This window comes from Euprymna scolopes, chromosome 27 (genome assembly GCF_053919585.1).
Source record: "Euprymna scolopes isolate OS-2025 chromosome 27, ASM5391958v1, whole genome shotgun sequence".
NCBI classification, from domain to species: domain Eukaryota; kingdom Metazoa; phylum Mollusca; class Cephalopoda; order Sepiida; family Sepiolidae; genus Euprymna; species Euprymna scolopes.
The window spans coordinates 113759735-113784216 of record NC_136508.1 but is presented as its reverse complement, the minus strand read 5'-3'; the positions used below and the strand labels follow the sequence as shown (position 1 = coordinate 113784216).

Genomic DNA, 24482 nt, shown 5'->3' with positions numbered 1-24482 from the left:
ATAAACTTTATTTGAACTTTCAACAAACTTTTACAGACATAAAAATAGACTTTAGATATTTTATAATAATTCTTTAAAAATATATCTAACGAAAAGATTTTTTTTATCATTTCATTGTTGAATAAAATTTCAAAGTAATAAATGGTGAAAAAAATATCTTGAAAAGAAAAATAATATGTTGTACTAGTAATCAGAGTAATCAAAATAATCTTCATATAAAAATGTGGTTTGAATTCAGAAAATCCGGAAGATTTATTTCACTGACCCAGACATCGGGAATTTTAAAAAGCGCACAAAAAAAACAAGCATTATTTCTCTAAAATAAAAACATTTTCTAAGAATTTTAAAAATAAATGTTTTATAATTTTATTTGTATTTCTGAAATGTATCCTTTTTAATTTATTTAGCATCTTTTAAAAAGTCATTGGAAAAAGATTTATTTGTAAAATAATTTTGTTATTCTTTGAAAAAAATCTTTTAAAAAGTCAATAAAGAAAGGAATTTATTTGTAAACCATTTTATTTCATTGAAATATATCTTTTCAGAATGACAATGTTTAATAGTTGATAAGTGTTCGTTTATTTGGTGGAATAACCGAATATTGGAATTGTAGAATGAATAGTTCTCATCCAATCAGCGGTGCCGGATATTTAACAGGAAGGAATCATAATTTTTGCGGATTTAAGGGGCAAGGATATATGTATGGGTAAGAAATGTGAATGGCGGTTAACACCTAGAAAAAGTATGTAAATAGAAAAGTACTCGGTGTAGAATGGTGACGTAAGAGAAGTCAGTAAAGCGAGAGTGAAATTTTAGCTACTTTCTGTTTAGGATAGGACGACGGACTTAATGTACATTTTTGATATAACGAAAGAACGTGCATACAATTGCGGTCCACAGTTGGATGACGTAATCGCTAATGACGTAAACATAGTAAGATTTTATGTGTCATATGTGTTGTCAACCTAAGGAAGTTTTGTCAAGAGGGGAAAAATTGCGTCTTCTCTAGCCGTCTCAGCATTGTAAGATGCGTCGATGCGATAACTTGGTTTATCTGAAACAATTTCTCTCCTGCAAAAATTAAGCCGATTTTGGAGCTTCCGTTTTCAATATGTGGTCTTATTTTGTGATAGGACGCCAGTTGTTATTGAAATTGAGGGATTAATAATTTAGAGTCAGGCAGCTTAAGATATCTGGTTAAGCTCCAAAGGGAGGGTGTTGCATGCTACAATGTTAAATACCAATTTTAAATTGCCACTGATGGTAACGAGTGACGGTTTGAGAGTTTTACATTATTAGCTGATGATGATAAGGGACGTATAGGGGAGTCAAATCACAAATAATATCATGGTTGTAAATGATGTGATGCCATGGTTAAAACTGTTCAAATGAATCAACAAATGAATGGTAGTGTAGTTTAACATGTGTTTCTGATGCATTGTTGAATGAAGGAAATTGTGATTCTCTTTTTTTACTTATGAGAAATTATATTTGTGTTTTCATTAAAAACAAAGAGACTTATCGCTGAAAGTTTATTTTAAGGTCGAATCAGTGAATTATTTTTATTTTTGATGACGCCACTTCCTTTAATTTTCTCATCCAATATTTTATTTTATTTGCAACAGAGTTAGATTAGTGATAGCAAAATATTTTGTTTTGATAAAAAAATCCATGGGTTTTATGAGTTTTTAATTCCCTTTTCTTTGTTGCTACAAATGAGGGAAATGCACGGATCTGCATAGATTTTATTAAGACTTTATATCTGAAATCGTCTCATTTCTGTCCTTTATCTTGGTTGCAGAGATTTGTTTTTATTTTTTCATATCATTTTATATATGTTTATCTTATGATTAACGACTTTTTTTTATTAATAGCTGACCTTATAGAGAGAAGTATCCTCGTTGCAAATCCCATGAACCTGTATATAAAATGAAAACGTGAAGACATCCGAGGATAAGTTCTGAGATGTGTAGCAAGAATTTATTTACAAGAACTTTAATATTAACATGGTTCACATAATTATCGTTTTCACTTTGTATGGTATTTCATATGTTTTGTTAGATCTTCTTTACGACAACATGAATATACACATTTTTCACAAGAATATGGCCTTCCCCTACTGTGACATCTCATGTGCAATGCTAGATTAAATTTACTTGAAGATGAATATTCACATTGTTCACAAGAATATTGCTTTTCCCCAGTGTGATTACACATAGGCATCGCTAGATTTGGTTTCTCAGGACGTGAATATTGTTCATGAGGATATGGCTTTTCCTCAGTCGTAGTACTCATAATCATCGCTAGAATTGATTTCTCAGAATTTAAATATTGACTTTGTTCACGAGAATATGGCTTTTCTCCACTATGAGTACTCACATGAATCGATGGATTTGGTTTCTGAGAACTTGAATATTGATTTTGTTCACAATATGGCTTTTCTCCAGAGTGAGTACTCACATGCATCGATCGATTTGGTTTCTTAGAACTTGAATATTGACTTTGTTCATGTGAATATGGCTTTTCTCCAGTGTGAGTACTCATATGCATCGCTAGATTTGGTTTCTCAGAACACGAATATTGACTTTGTTCACGAGAATATGGTTTTTCCCCACTATGAGTACTCACATGAATCGATGGATTTGGTTTCTGAGAACTTGAATATTGATTTTGTTCACAATATGGCTTTTCTCCAGGGTGAGTACTCATATGCATCGCTAGATTTGGTTTCTCAGGACGTGAATATTGTTCATGAGGATATGGCTTTTCCTCAGTCGTAGTACTCATAATCATCGCTAGAATTGATTTCTCAGAACTTAAATATTGACTTTGTTCACGAGAATATGGCTTTTCTCCAGTGCGAGTACTCATATGCATCGCTAGATTTGGTTTCTCAGAACGTGAATGTTGATTTTGTCCACTTAAATATAGCTTTTCTCCAGGGTGAGGTATCATATGCATTACTAGATTTGGTTTCTCAGAACTTGAATGTTGACTTTGTTCACAATATGGCTTTTCTCCAGGGTGAGTACTCATATGCATTGTAAGATTTGGGTTATCAAAACGTGAATATTGACTTTGTTCACAAGAATATGGCTTTTCCCCAGTGTGAGGTCTCATATACATTGCTAGATTTGGTTTCTCAGAACGTGAATGCTGACTTTGTTCATGACAATATGGCTTTTCTCCGGGGTGAGGTCTCATATACATTGCTAGATTTGGTTTCTCAGAACTTGAATGTTGACTTTGTTCACGATAATATGGCTTTTCTTCAGTGTGAGTACTCACATGCATCGATGGATTTGGTTCCTCACGACTTGAATTTTTACTTTGGTCACAAGAATATGGCTTTTCTCCAGAGTTAGTTCTTACAGGATTTGCTAGATTTGATTTATCAAAACAAAGAATTTCACACCAATCATCAGCGTGCTTTATCATATGTTGCATTAGATTTTCTTTCTGAGAAAAAATCGATGCACATATTGTACAAAGATAAGGGTTTTCTCTAGTGTGGCTCATAATATGTTGCACTAAATGTATTTTTTGAGAAAACGAAAATTCACAAACGAAACAAAAATATGGTTTATATTTACCGTGTACTTGCATATTTCAGTAATTGTGATTTTATTAAACAAGAATAACAACTTTGTTTTAAATTATTCAGATTTCTTTTCAGATAAATATTAGAATTTGAAATATTTTTTTGCCACAGATGTCGGTGTATATCTTCCAAACACGAATATGATTTCCTCTGTAGCAAATATTAAAGAAAATATAGACCCGTGCAGATTCAGCAGAAGCGTTTAAGCAGGAACATCTGCAAGGAAAAATAAATTATATTAAATTTTATTATTTATTGCCAATATTATTTTAAGTGATACGTGTTAAAATATTTAAAATTTTTAATCGTTAGGAAATTTGTTTGACTCTTTAGGAAATAATTATTTAAAGACATCGCTTTTATATTGATACAATCATAACTATGATGAATATCTTTTATATTCATACAATCATAACTAGGATGAATATCTTTTATATTCATACAATCATAACTACGATGAATATCTTTTATATTCATACAATCATAACTACGATGAATATCTTATATATTGATACAATCATAACTATGATGATTATCTTTTATATTCATACAATCATAACTATGATGAATATCTTTTATATTCATACAATCATAACTATGATGAATATCTTTTATATTCATACAATCATAACTACGATGAATATCTTTTATATTGATACAATCATAACTATGATGATTATCTTTTATATTCATACAATCATAACTATGATGAATATCTTTTATATTCATACAATCATAACTGATGAATATCTTTTATATTCATACAATCATAACTATGATGATTATCTTTTATATTCATACAATCATAACTGATGAATATCTTTTATATTCATACAATCATAACTACGATGAATATCTTTTATATTGATACAATCATAACTATGATGATTATCTTTTATATTGATACAATCATAACTACGATGAATATCTTATATTCATACAATCATAACTAGGATGAATATCTTATATTCATACAATCATAACTAGGATGAATATCTTTTATATTGATACAATCATAACTAGGATGAATATCTTTTATATTGATACAATCATAACTAGGATGAATATCTTTTATATTCATACAATCATTACTAGGATTAATATCTTTTATAATCAATACAATCATAACTATGTTAAATACCTCCGTTATTTGCGTTCAATTTTGAAACCTTCCAAATGTGTCATCATCTATAGCTGGCCTTTCTATCGAACTGTCTGCAACGCATAGAACAGGACCTTAATGCACGTGCTTACCTGTCTATTTTCTTGACATTACAGCCACAATACAGTCGTTAATTTCAACCTGTTCAGTGAATTATAATTTATAAATTATATTAATCATTTTAAAAAGTACACAGAATATTCCGCGTTTCCCTCTCGTGAGAATTCGTCAGACTTATACGTAAAGTTTTGGTTATCGCGCATTTATATATGCGTACATGCTTTTTAACTTTCTAGTTAGTCAATCAGCTTCCTAGTGGCCAGGGCGCCTCTCCTAATCAGCCAAAGGGCGGGCACTTACATGACAGAAGGCTAGTTGACGTCCAGTTCACCATTCTCTTTGTGTGTTTATGGGAAGTCTAGATATCCTTTTGTTCTAGTAATTGGATCTACTTTCAGTCTAGGTGTAGTTATGTTGTATTTTAGTCTAGATTTTGGATATATATATATATATATATATATATATATATATATATAAAGAGAGAGAGAGAGACAGAGACTTATTTATCTGTTCTGTCTTAGTTATATGCTAACGGTTATTTATATATATTTATATATATTTATATATATATATATATATATATATATATATATATATATATATATATATATATATATATATAAAGAGAGAGAGACAGAGACTTATTTATGAATATATGTTTAGTTCATTTTATTTATTTTCTCTTTTTATTGTCAATTTCAAAATTTATTTTGTATCGCTATCCTTGAGTAAAGTTGTTCGCTATTTCTCTGCTACAGTTTAATACATGTTTGTTTAAAGAATAGGATAGAAAATCATTCATTTAGGCATAATATACACAGATCGGCTAGGTTCCTACATGTAATTGCTTGTCTTTAAGTTCCCAGTATTGGTTTGCTAGTTCTGTTTGCTTTCCGTTTTGTTTTTGAACGTACTTTTAAGGTTATAATACTTAGTTTTAAAATCTAATGGCGGTCATACACGACATAGGAAACTGACAAATTCAACTAAGTTTTTTTAGTTAAATAAATTAATTATAAAAATCACTTGAGAGGTAAATATTAATTTTCTGTGATATTTTCAAACATAATTAGAAATTAAAGATACTGAAAAACACCTTAGTTCTACAAAAATAGCTTAATAAGCCCCGAAAAGCTAAAGTTTAGTAACACCCAACGTTTTGTATTATCGAAATAAACGAACAGATGCCGCACATAAGTTGTGCGGAAGCAGAGAATGTCAGAAAGTGAATTGATTTTAAAATTTATTGACGAATTGAAACACTATTATAAGTTAATTTCAGTATGTTTGAAGATTATAAAACATTTGTGTCGAATTTTTGAAGTATGCTTTGATCTAATTGTTATGTTAATTTTTTGATAGTGTTTTGGAGCAAAAACCGGGGAGATAAAATATCTCACAAGAGAGAGACAAAGGTTAAGAGTTTCCTTCGTAACAGTATTTTAGATGGTCACAATGTAGGTGTTCAATTTTGTAGACGATAAAGTCATTTTTTTGCATGTTTTTAAATCGGAAAATTAAGTAATTGATGAGAAAACCATGGAACAAAAAATATAAAATTTAGTGAAATTTAGAAATGGAGGTAATTTCATAAACGTCCGCCGTTTTTTGTGTTCTCGTCCCGGACACCAATAAAAAAAAACAGAAAGAAAAGTTTCTTCAGTTGCATGAATTGATAATATTTTAAATGAACGCATTTGAATTGAAAACATTACGTGCATACCAATCATGCAGAAATTAATGAAGTATAAATTCCAGAAATTATGAAAAATTAATCTATAGAAAATAATTACAAGATAATAGTGTTTGTATAGATGAATAGTCGTTTAAAACCAACGCATTTCAGATTAAAAAAAAAATTACGTACTTACGTGTCATGTCAAAATTAGCATAAGTTCTTAAATTTACCCATAATGATCCAGTAAATGTGCTAGATGTATTTTTAACAATAAACATCCACAATTACGTTCTATTTAAAAAAAGACGAACCTTTTAATTTTAGGCAATGTATGTCAAGTGAGGTAAGGCAGTTTGTGATACTGAATTGGTCTCATAACTCTTCCACATTAAAACATACGATAAAACGCAATAATTCATGAAATTCTATTATACTTGAAATTATTTTTTAATAGATAATATTTTTCGTAATTTTTAAAATTTATAATTATTTTTACATGACAGGTAAGTACGTAATTCTGTTATCGTCTTAAATGGATGAATTTATAAAATCACTAATCTACGCATTGAACCACTGAACCAGTACGACTTTGTTAATGTAGGGAATTCTGGGCAAAAACATTTTTATACCAGAAATATAAATGTTTAATTGAAAAGGATTCATTCACTATTGCTGGCCACATTTTTTTTTACACTTTTGTGTCCCTAAAAATTTGTACTCTGGATTATAGAAATAATTATATTTTTGTTTCCATCCGAAATACCAAATAAAAAAAAAAATTCATTTCAAATTTAACAAATATTTTTCTCAAAATTGTTTAATAATAAAATCTCGTATTTTTGTAAACACAATTTTGCAGTTGATAAGTTGCTTTTTAAAAGATCTGAATTCGAAATATAAACTTTCAAGTAAATCCAATTGCATACACGTAATTACCATGTAACAGTAATAGTTGATAAGTTGATTTTTAAAAGATCTGAATTCGAAATAGAAATCCAATTGTATACACGTAATTACTTAATGTAACAGTAATAGTTGAAAAGTAAATCCAATTGCATACACATAATTAATGTAACAGTAATGGACATATCCAAAACTAGAATATTAATGAAAATATGTTTCGATTACAATTAACGAAAATTGAGATTTGATAAAAAAAAAAAAAAAAAAAAAAAAAAAATGTATCCGTAACAAAGAAGCTATTTTTAACCATGTCAGCAGAAATAAAGTTTCGCTAATTATTTTCGTAATTTGTTTTCAATAATGATTAATTTTTTTACTTTGTTTTTGGTGATTTTTTTTTCATTAATGCGACATGACTATAAAGTAGATTCCATTGGTTTTACTTAAAATTCAATATTTCCATTTTAAAAGTTATATATATGCCGCACGTGTGACTAATGTTTTTCGGTTTTTTTTTTTCATTTTTTTTTTAACAGATTATCGAAGGGTCACAGTTATAAAAAAAATATAAATTCTTCGTTTCTATATGATAATATCCAAAAATTACGAAAATCGAGAAGGTAGACAAAGAAAATAATACAAAGAATTTGATGAAAACGATCATAAACACAAATTTCGTACTTATGCAGAGAGTGGTCCGTTCTGAAATAACGTTATTTTAAAAGCCATTCTTAACATGGGGAGGGGAGGTTGTTTTCTACCTATTCTATACCTTACACAATTGAATAAAAAAAACATCATAAAACTTTAATTAAACGTGGAAATACGATTTAAAAATAGCACGGACCACTGCATTAGCTCTAATCTGTAGTGGAATGGGGGACAAAAATGGATGGTCACATTCAATGCTGCCAAGGCTAAACTGGTTTCCTTCAATAATTACAAGAAACCTTCTCTGCCACCAATAGCAATGACCAGTATATCCCTGTCTGAGAGTACATCTTTCAAACTTCTTGGCCTAACGTTCACAGGAAACATGAGTTGGAATAATTATATTGAAAACATTGCCAGGGCCGCTGCGAAGAAGGTAGGCTCTCTCTACCGTGCTAGAAAACTACTAACACCCGAAAGTATCCTGTACCTCTATAAGGCCACCATTCGCCCATGTATGGAGTTGCTGTCACATTTGGGCTGGTGCATCTGCTGCTTGTCTCTTGCTCATAGACAAGGTTAAAAAGACAGTCACCAATCCGATAGGCCCTGAACTGGCATCTAAGCTTCAGCCTCTGTCCCATCGACGAAACGTTGCACCCCTCTGCCTGTTCTACAAGTATTTTAATGGTGAATGCTCCGACAAACTGCAGACACTTGTGCCCCCACGACGTAGACACCCTCGACAAACCCGACAGGCAGCTAAATCCCACCCCCACACAGCAGAGATCTCTAGATGTAAAAAAATCTTTCTACTCCAGTAGTGTCTTCCCGAGAACTGATACTCTGGAATTCCATGGCAGGTCCCTGCTTCCAACTGTACTGACATGCACAAGTTCAAGTGTAACGTGAACCGACATCTTGCTGCCCAAATCCCAACATAGTGCCCCAGAAGGTAGACAAAGAAAATACATAGAATTTGATGACAACGATCATAAATTTCGGTATTCATGCAGAGAGTGATCCGTTCTGAAATATTTAAAAAGCCATTCTTAACATGGGGAGGGGAGATTCTTTTGTACCTATTCTGTACCTTACAATTGAATAAAAAAAAAAAACTTTAACTAAACGTGGAAACACGATTAAAAAAAAAATAGCGCGGATCACTGCCTTAGCACCCAAATTTAAAAAAAGAAAAGGTATTTTTTAAGTTCGATTTAAACAAGATGGCCGCAATTTTTCACCTGCTAATAAAATTAAAGTTGTTTTTTTATAGGTCATTAATATTCAGGTAATTTCGACTGCATAATTTTAAAGCTACCATTGTAATTTAAAACAAATCAGTATAAAAAAAAAAAAAAAAAAAAAACATTGCTTTTTTTTTTTATCTGAAAACTCCATTTAATGACTCCAAAATTTCGTTCTATACTGTAAAAGTTCCAACTTTTTTAAAAAGCTGTTTGGCCTAAAGAACCTCCCAATAAAAGGCTAAATTTGGCCAAAAAAAGTCGATGCTTCCAAAATGGCGTATGTATTTACTAGAACATTGTATTAAAAACGGATCTCACCTTAAAAATGTTAAATATTGATTTTTATTTATTTTGAATAATCTGGTAGATTAGTGATCAGTTGATAAAAAATCTGTGGAATAAAAAAAATTTAAAAGACAAAAATTAAAAAATCATATATTTCAGATGGAAATAAATTTTTAAAAAAACTTTTTCGTTTGAACTTCTGCAGTTTACGGACCGGTTATTTTTTTTTAGGTAGGAGTCTGAAATTCATAGAATTAATTGGGCAAATGTGTATTTCAGCGGCGTAAATTATTTGACAGACAAAAATTCATAAAAAATGTTTTTATATAAAACACATTAGACCCTAAGGCTGAAATAAAACCCGAAAAAATGTTTTTCTTTTCAACATTTTTATTATTTATTATTTGTACTAAATGTAAAACAATCGAGATCGCCAGCTTGTTTGGAAATTTTGGCCTTTCTAAGGCTGTAATGATTGGCCTTTTCGATGTCAAATTTAGCCTTTTTTTAGGCTCTTGCATTTGTTAGATGAAAGTACAATATACTTAAATGACATCCCGTCTTCTGATTTTTTTTTATATAATAACGTTATTATTAAGCAAATTGATTCGTAATATTCTTCTTTATTTGGATTTATTGGATATAACATTAACTCTATAATAATATATACGAAATCTGCAAGAATTAAAATATATTTAAGCATATTTTACAGCCGGGCGTCTCTGCTAGCTTAGATAAATACTTTTGCAGTTTTAACAAAAGGGCTACAATACCAAAGCGTCTCCATTTACGCTGAACATCTACAGAATTCAAACATCAATATATTACATTTAAATGTGTCCCTTGTGGAATTTCCACAGGTCCGGCTAGTTAATTTAATAAGTAATTTTCTACCTCACCGTTTTTCGTAATTTTTTGGATATGTTTATTACTGACTTGACAAATTAGGTACCATTGGTTTTAATGTTCAAGATTTCGATTTTCAGATGAAAAATAAAGAAAAATTAACAAACTTTTCCTTCGGAACTTCTGCAGTTTATGAATCGTGCTATTTCTTAGAGATTTCAGGTTAAATTCAAATTTAGAGTATTGTTAGATGAAAGTAAAAATGGTTAAATAAATCCCCTGTTTACTTAGGTTTAGCTATGTTTAATAACACTATTATTTCAATTTATATAATTAATCATTAAATCTATATTTTCATAAACTAATTTCAGATTAAAAAAATCGTAATATACATTTAACACCTCATAGTAATACAGTATTTTATATAATATATTCCTGAATTAATTGTTTTTCATACGATGCCGCCATTAATTTCTGTAAAAAATACCTCTTTCTTCAGTATATGCAGAATACGGACCGGACTTGTTTTCGTTCACATTTTCTAGCTAAATCCAGATTTTTAGGGTTGCCTTTTTTTTTTGTTTTTTTTGTTATTATTCTGTAAAATTCGATGAAAAAAAGAAAATGCTAACTTTTCCTTCAGAACTTCTTCGGTTTACAAACCGTGTTTTTTCTTAAATAGGAGTTTCAGGTTAAATTCAAATTCATCGTATTTTTTATCAGGTAAAAGTACAAAATAGTTAAATAAAGTCCCCCCTCTGTCTTAGATTTCACTTTCTAAATAATAACGTTATTATTTCAATTTACAATTTTCATAAAAAGCATTTTTCCGAATTAAAAGAAAAATAATCATGTGATTTTTTTTTAATTCGGAAAAAATGCGGTTATATATATATATATATATATCACCTTATAGTAATGCTGTATTTCATGTAATATGATTTCTGTAAGGGTTGTAATTTTTTAGAGGACATTTCTCTTAATGTAAATATATTTTAAATAATGCTTTTATTAAATAATTAAATTTTTTAATAAATAAAATCGGATTTGTAAAACAGTATTTCTCAAGTAAAACATTTATCATTTACTGTTTTTAACATGTCATATTTCCCATATTAATATAACTCCTCGGCCTAACGTTTACAGGGAATATGAACTGGAATAGATACATTGAGAGCATTGCCAAGGCTGCTGCAAGGATAGTTGGCTCCCTCTACCGTGCTAGAAAACTACTTACGCCTGACAGTATCCTATCTATCTATCTTCTATCTATATCTATCTATCTATCTATATATCTATAAAAACAGAGATGTGTGTGCCACAGACGATTTCTGATTGGTTAATCCAATAATCACATCTCCTAAAAAACAATGGTTTCTACGCTCTTACCTTTACCATAAAATATTATGGCTTTATTTATTGTCCATCTTGGAAGGGTTTAATTTTTTAATAACTTGTTATTTACAAATTAAAAAAATTCGAAACTTATATACGAAACTAAACTACACGAAATCAAACGCTCCTACAAACTTAGTAGTAGTACTAGCAAGCACACGCGCACACACGCACACACACACGTTCACTACCGTCACGTTGTTATGGCAACCAAACCCGCTGACTTACATAAACAGTAAACACACACAGTAAATGTGATTTTCTTCATTTTCTCATTTCACTCGAGGTCTTAAATTCATTTCGGGTTCTTATTACTGTACACATAGATTCGAATAAGTTGCCAAAAAGCAAATATATAACAAATAAATGTTATCAAAGGCAAGATAAGTTATTTTTCTACCAAACTGGATATAGTTCTTGTGTTTTTATTCAATGTAACATGTTTATTCAGCTCGAAAAACGGGTTTGTATTACTGTACACATAGATTAGAAAAAGTTGTCAAAAACCAAATATATAACAAATACAGGTACTTATGCAGAGAGTGATCCGGACGTAACTCACCGGACGCTCGGCTAGCCCCGTAGCACGACGTCAACAGCCGGAGTTAGCCGAGGGTCGGCGATGTAGTTCGACGGTTGTCAACGCTACGCGCGTGCGCGACGCAAGAAAAAAAATTCAAAGCAGCAGACGACAATAAGGAAAAAGAAGAAAAGAAAGTAAAACAGTACAGAATCAGATTTATTTAACAACAACCGTTACAATTTCAGATTTATTTAACAACCCTTAAAATTGCGTACCTATGGAAGGAAATATGAACTTAACATATTTGTCGGAAAAATTGCAAACAGCAGCGGGTGTCCTGGAATTTTGTCAGGAAAGGAGTTTGCTTGCAAAAAAGAAAACCTGTCCCTCATAGTCGCGTGATGCCCTCCAACAGTCTGAGGAAATACCAACAGTAAATATTCCTCGCATTTTTCTTTTACCAGGTTTTTCCTTAACCAACCACCCAACAAAAAAAAAAACGTTTTGTACAAAAAAAAAAAAAAACAGTTTGCTTGTTACCTTTTTTTTTTTCGCTGTTTCCCTAACCCTAACCCTAAAAAAAAAACACCCCCAAAAAAAACATGTTTTGTAAAAAAAACAAATTTTGCTTGTTACTTTTTTTCGCTGTTTCTTCTTCTTGTTCAAAAAAAAAAAACATAACTTTCTTGTATATAAAAAACACTTTACATTTACAAAAAAAAAAAAAAAAAATACGAAAAAAAATTGTTTTCCGTTACAGTAAATAAAATTTTAACAAATTTTACATTAAGGTAGGTTTCTCTTTTCTTGTTATGTTTTCAGCGCCGACGCTCGGCTTGCTTTTCCTCGCCGACGCTCGGCTAACTCCGGCTGTTGACGTCGTTTTACGGGGCAAGCCGAGCGTCCGGTGAGTTACGTCCGGATCACTCTCTGCATAAGTACCCAAATACATGTTATCAAAGGCAAGATAAGTTACTTTTCTACCAAACTGGATATATTTTTCGTGTTTTTATTCAATGTAACATGTTTATTCAGCTCGAAAACCATACGGTTTTTACCGATGTATTGGAAAATTCAAGATGGCGCCTCACTCCCTCTTTAATACGGTAAGTATGGGAAAAGGTGTTATAAATAAAAACTAGAAAAAATACTATTAAAAACCCGCCGAATATATGTCAACCTATGTCACGGTAATATATTGAGCGAGTTTTTAACAGTATTTTATTCAGTTTTTTATTTATAACACCTTTTCCCAAACTTACCGTGTTAAAGAGAGACTAAGACGCCATCTTGAATTTTCCAATACATCGGTAAACACTGTTTGGTTTTCGAGCTGAATAAACATGTTACATTCAATAAAAATACGAAAAATATATCCAGTTTGGTAGAAAAGTAACTTATCTTGCCTTTGATAACATTTATTTGTTATATATTTGTTTTTGGCAACTTTTTCGAATCTATGTGTACAGTAATACAAACCCATTAAAAATATTGTTTTTGATTTTGAAAAAATATTGTGGTTCATTTGTATTTAAAAATATTGTGGTTCATTTTGATTTAAAAATATTCATTTTAATTAAAAAAATATTCATTTTGATTTTAAAAAAATATTGTTCATTTCGATTAAAAAACATTTATTTTGATTTAAAAAAAATCATTTTGATTAAAAAAATTGTTTAATTTTAATATTTGTTTATTGTCTTAACTCATAACAAATGTTTTGCTTGTGTTCTGCTTCAAATATTCATATTCTTACATGCATAATTTTCATTTATTAAATAAACTTCAAGTTTACTACAAATCAAATCGTGTTTCTTCACTTTTTTAAAAATGTAATCTATAAGTAATTAAAGAACGCATTCTAATCTTTAAAATCTATAATACAACGAAATATTCAATTGCTTATAATACTTAAACAAACAACTTGTGTTTTTTTTATTATTTTTTTATTATTAATATTAGATGAGTTTCAGTATAAATCATCGTGTTCTTTATTTCAATCCAATTTGGAAGTTTTGTAACGCTGTCTGTAAAAATATACATGATGTTTATAATGACCTATGATTGCGTATTTATATACATTATTTTCCATATCCTTCTGTTCATCGTACATTTTTTACTCCCAAACTTAAACATGGTGGGTGCATGGAATTCATTTACCGATACAAAAGAAATGATAAGTAAATAAATCCATAAATAAATATTATAAATGGTTTATTTTAATACTTGCCAGAATGCGGAGGAAAATGAATGAAGGGGGAGGGGAATGAAATAAAAACATTTTGGAAACAGATTAAGTTTGAAAGAATATAAAAAACAATTTTTATTAAGAGCGTACCTCAGTCGTCAGGTCTGTAAAAAAAGCGTGGAATAATCAAGAAATGTTTTCTAATACATTTTTTTTTACTTATGTGTTCATTTGTCTCTTTGAAGTTCGTTTGTTTAATATATCGGTTTGCAATATCACTTTGTCATTCTGTCAGACTCAAATTTTAAATCTATATATCTATAAAAGTGAAAGTGTGTGTGTGTGTGTCTGTGTCTGTGTACATTTCCCTACGAAATAACTCTGTGAATTTTTAGTCTACAGACTCGAAATTATACAGGGTACTGAGATTTGGAAAAATCTATGTGATCGGTTTTTAGCCAGAAATTTGGCGATTAAGGGGTCAAAGTTCAACGATTTGAGCTTTGAGAACTCTAGCAAACTTCTCCGACAAGTTTGGGTCTACACCCTTGAAATTTTAGATATAGGTTCCGTGGACATGGATCTAACTTAATAACTTGATTTGAGGCCAAAACAATTAATTTTCAGGGGTCATAATAGGGGTCAAAGTTTAAAAAATTACTCCTTTTTTTTGCTCAGCATACACCTCCAAACACCCGGGCAACGCCGGGCACACATGCTAGTACCTCTATAAGGCAACCATTCGCCCATATATGATGGGGTACTTTTGTCACATCTGGGCTGGTGCATCTGTTGCTTGTCTCACTCCTGGACAGGGTTCAAAAGAGAGTCGCCAACCCGATAGGTCCTGAACTGTTATTTAGGCTTCAGCCTCTGTCCCATCGACGAGATGTTGCATCCCTCTGTCTGTTCTACAAGTACTTTAATGGTGAATGCTCTGACGAACTGCAAACACTTGTACCTCCCCGACGTAACCACCTCCGACAAACTACCAAGTCTCATCCCTTTACAGTAGAGATCCCTAGGTGCAAGAAAGCCTTTTACTCCAATAGTTTCTTCCCCAGAACGGCGGGTCTTTGGAACTCCCTTCCGGGATTCTGCTTTCCCAACTGCAATGATATGCAGAAGTTCAAGTGTAATGTGAACAAACATCTTTCTACTCATCTCCCTTCATAATGACCCCGCTAATTAAGTCCCTAATAGTAGCCCCCTGCTTCAAAGTGGCATTGTGCCTTGTTTGGGGTAAAAATTTAATTAAAAAAATATATATTTTGTATGTAATTTTTTTTCATAATATTGTCGTATCTAAGATTATATATCCTTAAATATTTTTAGGAAAACAGCAATAAAATTACTTTTTAATAATGACCTATCTCATATAGAATATTCTTAAATATTTTGTTATATAAATAGAAATAAAATAATTTTTAAATTTCATATTCTTGGACATTTTAATAATCAATATATTTTTTGGTATTCCGGCATAAAGCTCGAGACAATAGTCTCTAACCCCCTTTCACAACAAAAGGAACTAATTTCCCTAAACACCGCTTTTGGTTACTATGGGAACAGCTAATTTTTGTGATGATTCGATTTTTAATAATAAACACATTTTATTATTTTAAATATTAATATTTATTTTTAATAATAAACACATTTTATTTTATTTTAAATATTAATATTTATTTTTAATAATAAACTACACTGATTAATATCCCAAAAACTACTTTTTTTGTGACAAATTTAAATGCGCTTGCTTGAAACGGCCACCACCACCACCGATAACAAAGAATTACATTGCTTAATATGAATACTGAGAATACTCCAAAAAACACAGGTCAGAGTGCTGCAGGTATAACATCATCAACAATTTTCTCCATAAGTGCAGCACTGCAGCAGAACGCGTACGATTTTTCGATTAATTAGCGGCAGTACTAATAATTTGTGCGGGTTTTCAGATCAAATAATAATTAAAAAAAAAATCAACAATAATAATAAAAAAAAATCGACAATAATAAAAAAAAATCAACAATAATAAAAAAACAAAATAGATTTTATTGGTTTATTCCTCGAATCACAAAAATTAATAAATAAAAAATCCTGTATATTGTAGGCTACAATAAATGTTTGAAGCCAAATCTTTCAGCAAAAAAGGCCAAATTCAAAGACAAAACCACATTTTTTAGATAAAAAAAGGCCAAAAAAGTCAAATTTTAACTTAACACAAAAGCGGTGTATAGGGAAATTAGTTCCTTTTGTTGTGAAAGGGGGTTAGAGACTATTGTCTCGAGCTTTATGCCGGAATACCTATTTTTTTAACACATATAGCATATATATAATTAAAAAAATACACACTTAATTTAAATAAAATGATTTTAAATATATTTAGGAAGAGAAACCTACAAATGAAAAATAAGTAAAAAATTAAAATCTAGACAACTAAATATGGCCAAAGGAAAAATTATTTCATCTACGTGGATAAGATCGGTGTTGTAGAACATATTTAAAAACATTTAATTCAAAACATAAGTAGCGACAAATTGATAAATTTAGAACAAGATGGCCGACATTCAAGCATTCAATTGGAATGTTTCGATAATTGATCAAACCATGCGAAATAACTTAAAATTTTTATAAAATTTTATGATTGTTTAAGAATGGGAAACAGGAAACACTTAGTCAGAATCGGATCATTTTTTCATATGAATAGTTTTTTTTTTTTTTTACATATATTGCCTTTTACTTTAGATATGATGTTCCGATTAAATTTAATTCTTATGGCCTCTGTTGTTTATTAAATTTTAGATGAAACTTCGGGATTGTTTTTTTTTTTTGTTCCAGCTCACCATGTTAAGCATGAGTTTCTAAATAAGGACGTTAGTATTTCAGCACGGGCCGTGTTTTGTATAAGTACCAAATAGTTAAATTGTTATTTAAATCGAAAGATGAAAATGTTTATACAATTAAAGTTTGTTCAATTTCGCATGCATTTATATAAAAAGTAGATTTTTATTTCCCAATAAAATTGTAAATAAAAAGGAACATTTTTTTTTAATAGTAAATTTCTTTCTATAAATCCATGTACATTTTTTTTAGGAAAAAGTTTAAAATAGCGAATGTTGAAGTAAATCCAGTCGGCAGCCATCTTAAGTGGAAAACTACGAATTTATCATTTAAATTTGTTTAAGATTTAAAGAAAAATTTAAATCAATGCAAGACTCATCCGATAAAGGGAAATTGTAAATTTCATAGGAATACAATTTAAACAAACTTTATTTGAAATGCATTGAATTGTTCAAAGTTATGGAAAAATACAATAATTTAAGGCATTGAATTGTTAAAAGTTATGAAAAAAATACAATAATTTAAAAGGCATTGAATTGTTAAAAGTTATGGAAAAATACAATAATTTAAAAGGCATTGAATTGTTAAAAGTTATGGAAAAAATACAATAATTTAAAAGGCATTGAATTGTTAAAAGTTATGGAAAAATACAATAATTTAAAAGGCATTGAATTGTTAAAAGTTATGAAAAAAAATACAATAATTTAAAAGTCATTGAATTGTTAAAAGTTAGGAAATAAAATATCGAAAAAAAATCTTACCTTTAAATTAAAAATGAAGTAATAAAATCGGATGATTTTTTTTTTGTGTTCAAAACATGAACTTTGGTTGATTTGTATTTCTTTACTAAATTGATCCAAACGTGTTTTTTTTTAAAAAAATAACTGAACAAAGCACGTAAGGATACAACAAAAATATGAAAATTAAAAAAACTTAAAAGCGACAAAAAACAATAAAATATTATAATTTGGTTGATTTGTATTTCTTTACTAAATTGATCCAAACATGAAATTTGGTTGATTTGTATTTCTTTACTAAATTGATCCAAACATGAAATTTGGTTGATTTGTATTTCTTTACTAAATTGATCCAAACATGAAATTTGGTTGATTTGTATTTCTTTACTAAATTGATCCAAACATGAAATTTGGTTGATTTGTATTTCTTTACTAAATTGATCCAAACATGAAATTTGGTTGATTTGTATTTCTTTACTAAATTGATCCAAACATGAAATTTGGTTGATTTGTATTTCTTTACTAAATTGATCCAAACATGAAATTTGGTTGATTTGTATTTCTTTACTAAATTGATCCAAACATGAAATTTGGTTGATTTGTATTTCTTTACAAAATTGATCCAAACATGAAATTTGGTTGATTTGTATTTCTTTACTAAATTGATCCAAACATGAAATTTGGTTGATTTGTATTTCTTTACTAAATTGATCCAAACATGAAATTTGGTTGATTTGTATTTCTTTACTAAATTGATCCAAACGTGTTTTTAAAAAAATAACTGAACAAAGAACGTAAGGATACAATAAAAATTTAAAAACTAAAAAAGTTTAAAAGCTACAAAAAAACAATAAAATATTATAATAAAACGTTGTCAATTTTTTAAGTTCGTTATTTACTTGTGATGAAACGTTTTCATATCAAGTTTAGAACGTATTGTCCAATCATAAAACTATGATGAATAACGGTGGTGAATCGAATACGTCTAAGGCATCTGTTCTGTCTTAGTTATATGCTAACGGTTATTTATATATATTTATATATATATATATATATATATATATATATATATATATATATATATATATATATATATACATACATACATATCTGTGTGTGTGTTTAAATATGTAAATATATGTATTTAAATTAAATATGTGCAGATATATTTGCATATATTTTAATATATATATATATATTTATATTTATAATTTAAAGGAGATTAGAATAATAGTCTAAAGAGCTAAGTGTATTTTAATGTAATAGTGAAATTACTAGTTAATGTTTCGATAATTGATCAAACCATGAAAACAAAACAGAAATTTATACTTGCCGGACATGTTTGATTGTTAACCTTGCAATTAAGCATTGATTGTTTTTAGAACCAAATAACACATTAAAATACGTTAGAAAACATTAAAATACGTTAAATTACAATTCCGCTATGTAGAAAAGTAACTTTATATTTGTTGGTTATATTTTTTAATTGTTTAACTTGAAATTTATTTTATTTTTTTGTTTGTGGTCTTCGTTGCGAAATAACTTTAAATTCTTATAAATTTTATGATTGTTTAAGAATGGGAAACAGGAAACACTTAGTCAGAATCGGATCATTTTTTCATATGAATAGTTTTTTGTTTTTTTTTACATATTATATTGCCTTTTACTTTAGATATGATGTTCCGATTAAATTTAATTCTTATGGCCTCTGTTGTTTATTAAATTTTAGATGAAACTTCGGGATTGTTTTTTTTTTGGTTCCAGCTCACCATGTTAAGCATGAGTTTCTAAATAAGGACGTTAGTATTTCAGCACGGGCCATGTTTTGTATAAGTACCAAATAGTTAAATTGTCATTGAAATCGAAAGATGAAAAAGTTTATACAATTAAAGTTTGTTCAAGTTCGCATGCATTTATACAACAAGTTGATTTTTTATTTTCCCAATAAAATTGTAAATAAAAAGGAACATTTTTTAAAAATAGTAAATTTCTTTCTATAAATCCATGTACATTTTTTTTTCTTCGGGAACAAGTTTAAAATAGCAAATGTTGAAGTACAAATCCAGTCGGCAGCCATTTTTAGTGGAAAACTACGATTTTATCATTTAAATTTGTTTAAAATTTAAATTGAAAATTTAAATCAATGCAAGACTGTTATCCGATAAAGGGGAAATTGTGAATTTCATAGGAATACAATTTAAAAAAACAAACTTTATTTGAAGTGCATTGAATCCTTAAAAGTTATGAAAAAATACAATAATTTAAAAGGCATTTGATTGTTAAAAGTTATGAAAAAAATTCAATTTAAAAGGCATTGAATTGTTAAAAGTTATGAAAAAAATACAATAATTTAAAATGCATTGAATCGTTAAAAGTTATGAAAAACATACAATAATTTAAAAGGCATTGAATTGTTTAAAGTTATGAAAAAAATACAATAATTTAAAATGCATTGAATCGTTAAAAGTTATGGAAAAATACAATAATTTAAAAGGCATTTAATTGTTAAAGGTTATGGAAAAAATACAATAATTTAAAATGCATTGAATCGTTAAAAGTTATAAAAAAATACAATAATTTAAAAGGCATTGAATTGTTAAAAGTTATGAAAAAATACAATAATTTAAAATGCATTGAATCGTTAAAAGTTATGAAAAAATACAATAATTTAAAATGCATTGAATCGTTAAAAGTTATGAAAAAAATACAATAATTTAAAAGGCATTTAATTGTTAAAAGTTATGAAAAAAATACAATAATTTAAAATGCATTGAATCGTTAAAAGTTATGAAAAAAATACAATAATTTAAAATGCGTTGAATCGTTAAAAGTTATGAAAAAAATACAATAATTTAAAATGCATTGAATCGTTAAAATTATGAAAAAAATACAATAATTTAAAAGGCATTGAATTGTTAAAAGTTATGAAAAAATACAATAATTTAAAATGCATTGAATCGTTAAAAGTTATGAAAAAAATACAATAATTTAAAATGCATTGAATCGTTAAAAGTTATGAAAAAAATACTATAATTAAAATGCATTGAATCGTTAAAAGTTATAGAAAAAATACAATAATTTAAAATGCATTGAATCGTTAAAAGTTATGAAAAAATACAATAATTTAAAATGCATTGAATCGTTAAAAGTTATGAAAAAAATACAATAATTTAAAAGGCATTTAATTGTTAAAAGTTATGAAAAAAATACAATAATTTAAAATGCATTGAATCGTTAAAAGTTATGGAAAAATACAATAATTTAAAAGGCATTTAATTGTTAAAGGTTATGGAAAAAATACAATAATTTAAAATGCATTGAATCGTTAAAAGTTATAAAAAAATACAATAATTTAAAAGGCATTGAATTGTTAAAAGTTATGAAAAAATACAATAATTTAAAATGCATTGAATCGTTAAAAGTTATGAAAAAATACAATAATTTAAAATGCATTGAATCGTTAAAAGTTATGAAAAAAATACAATAATTTAAAAGGCATTTAATTGTTAAAAGTTATGAAAAAAATACAATAATTTAAAATGCATTGAATCGTTAAAAGTTATGAAAAAAATACAATAATTTAAAATGCATTGAATCGTTAAAAGTTATGAAAAAAATACAATAATTTAAAATGCATTGAATCGTTAAAATTATGAAAAAAATACAATAATTTAAAAGGCATTGAATTGTTAAAAGTTATGAAAAAATACAATAATTTAAAATGCATTGAATCGTTAAAAGTTATGAAAAAAATACAATAATTTAAAATGCATTGAATCGTTAAAAGTTATAAAAAAATACTATAATTTAAAATGCATTGAATCGTTAAAAGTTATAGAAAAAATACAATAATTTAAAAGGCATTTAATTGTTAAAAGTTATGGAAAAAATACAATAATTTAAAAGGCATTGAATCGTTAAAAGTTAGGAAAAAATACAATAATTTAAAAGGCATTTAATTGTTAAAAGTTATGGAAAAAATACAATTTAAAATGCATTGAATTGTTAAAAGTTAGGAAATAAAATATCGAAAAAAAAAATCTTACCTTTAAATTAAAAATGAAGCAATAAAATCGGATGATTTTTTTTTTGTTCAAAACATGAAATTTGGTTGATTTGTATTTCTTTACTAAATTGATCCAAACATGAAATTTGGTTGATTTGTATTTCTTTACTAAATTGATCCAAACATGAAATTTGGTTGATTTGTATTTCTTTACTAAATTGATCCAAACATGAAATTTGGTTGATTTGTATTTCTTTACTAAATTGATCCAAACATGAAATTTGGTTGATTTGTATTTCTTTACTAAATTGATCCAAACATGAAATTTGGTTGATTTGTATTTCTTTACTAAATTGATCCAAACATGAAATTTGGTTGATTTGTATTTCTTTACTAAATTGATCCAAACATGAAATTTGGTTGATTTGTATTTCTTTACTAAATTGATCCAAACATGAAATTTGGTTGATTTGTATTTCTTTACTAAATTGATCCAAACATGAAATTTGGTTGATTTGTATTTCTTTACAAAATTGATCCAAACATGAAATTTGGTTGATTTGTATTTCTTTACTAAATTGATCCAAACATGAAATTTGGTTGATTTGTATTTCTTTACTAAATTGATCCAAACATGAAATTTGGTTGATTTGTATTTCTTTACTAAATTGATCCAAACGTGTTTTTAAAAAAATAACTGAACAAAGAACGTAAGGATACAATAAAAATTTAAAAACTAAAAAAGTTTAAAAGCTACAAAAAAACAATAAAATATTATAATAAAACGTTGTCAATTTTTTAAGTTCGTTATTTACTTGTGATGAAACGTTTTCATATCAAGTTTAGAACGTATTGTCCAATCATAAAACTATGATGAATAACGGTGGTGAATCGAATACGTCTAAGGCATCTGTTCTGCCTTAGTTATATGCTAACGGTTATTTATATATATTTATATATATATTTATATATATTTATATATATATATTTTTATATATATATATATATATATATACATATCTGTGTGTGTGTGTTTAAATATGTAAATATATGTATTTAAATTAAATATGTACAGATATATTTGCATATATTTTAATATATATATATATATATATATATATATATATATATATATATATATTTATATTTATAATTTAAAGGAGATTAGAATAATAGTCTAAAGAGCTAAGTGTATTTTAATGTAATAGTGAAATTACTAGTTAATGTTTCGATAATTGATCAAACCATGAAAACAAAACAGAAATTTATACTTGCCGGACATGTTTGATTGTTAACCTTGCAATTAAGCATTGATTGTTTTTAGAACCAAATAACACATTAAAATACGTTAGAAAACATTAAAATACGTTAAATTACAATTCCGCTATGTAGAAAAGTAACTTTATATTTGTTTGTTATATTTTTTAATTGTTTAACTTGAAATTTATTTTATTTTTTTGTTTGTGGTCTTCGTTGCGAAATAACTTTAAATTCTTATAAATTTTATGATTGTTTAAGAATGGGAAACAGGAAACACTTAGTAAGAATCGGATCATTTTTTCATATGAATAGTTTTTTTTTTTTTTTACATATTATATTGCCTTTTACTTTAGATATGATGTTCCGATTAAATTTAATTCTTATGGCCTCTGTTGTTTATTAAATTTTAGATGAAACTTCGGGATTGTTTTTTTTTTTTGGGTTCCAGCTCACCATGTTAAGCATGAGTTTCTAAATAAGGACGTTAGTATTTCAGCACGGGCCATGTTTTGTATAAGTACCAAATAGTTAAATTGTCATTGAAATCGAAAGATGAAAAAGTTTATACAATTAAAGTTTGTTCAAGTTCGCATGCATTTATACAACAAGTTGATTTTTTATTTTCCCAATAAAATTGTAAATAAAAAGGAATATTTTTTAAAAATAGTAAATTTCTTTCTATAAATCCATGTACATTTTTTTTTCTTCGGGAACAAGTTTAAAATAGCAAATGTTGAAGTACAAATCCAGTCGGCAGCCATTTTTAGTGGAAAACTACGATTTTATCATTTAAATTTGTTTAAAATTTAAATTGAAAATTTAAATCAATGCAAGACTGTTATCCGATAAAGGGAAAATTGTGAATTTCATAGGAATACAATTTAAAAAAACAAACTTTATTTGAAGTGCATTGAATCCTAAAAAGTTATGAAAAAATACAATAATTTAAAAGGCATTTGATTGTTAAAAGTTATGAAAAAAATTCAATTTAAAAGGCATTGAATTGTTAAAGGTTATGAAAAAAATACAATAATTTAAAATGCATTGAATCGTTAAAAGTTATGAAAAAAATACAATAATTTAAAAGGCATTG

At 27.8% G+C, this 24482-nt stretch overlaps 1 protein-coding gene across 2 annotated transcripts; it reads right to left on the bottom strand.

The window, feature by feature from the left end:
• Positions 1–1124: 1124 nt before the first annotated feature.
• Positions 1125–22248, bottom strand: LOC145249072 (uncharacterized). Of its 2 annotated transcripts, none has more exons than XM_080110913.1 (2): positions 22170–22248; positions 1125–3817 (listed from the first exon to the last, which is right to left on the bottom strand). In XM_080110913.1, the coding sequence occupies exon 2, from the start codon at positions 3604–3606 to the stop codon at positions 2029–2031; it is 1578 nt and encodes a 525-aa protein (XP_079967039.1). In that variant the 5' UTR covers positions 3607–3817; positions 22170–22248; the 3' UTR covers positions 1125–2028. The 2 variants fall into 2 exon arrangements, with proteins under 2 accessions (XP_079967039.1, XP_079967038.1); XM_080110912.1 differs by lacking the exon at positions 22170–22248 and adding an exon at positions 18148–18266.
• Between the last annotated feature and the right edge of the window lie 2234 nt (positions 22249–24482).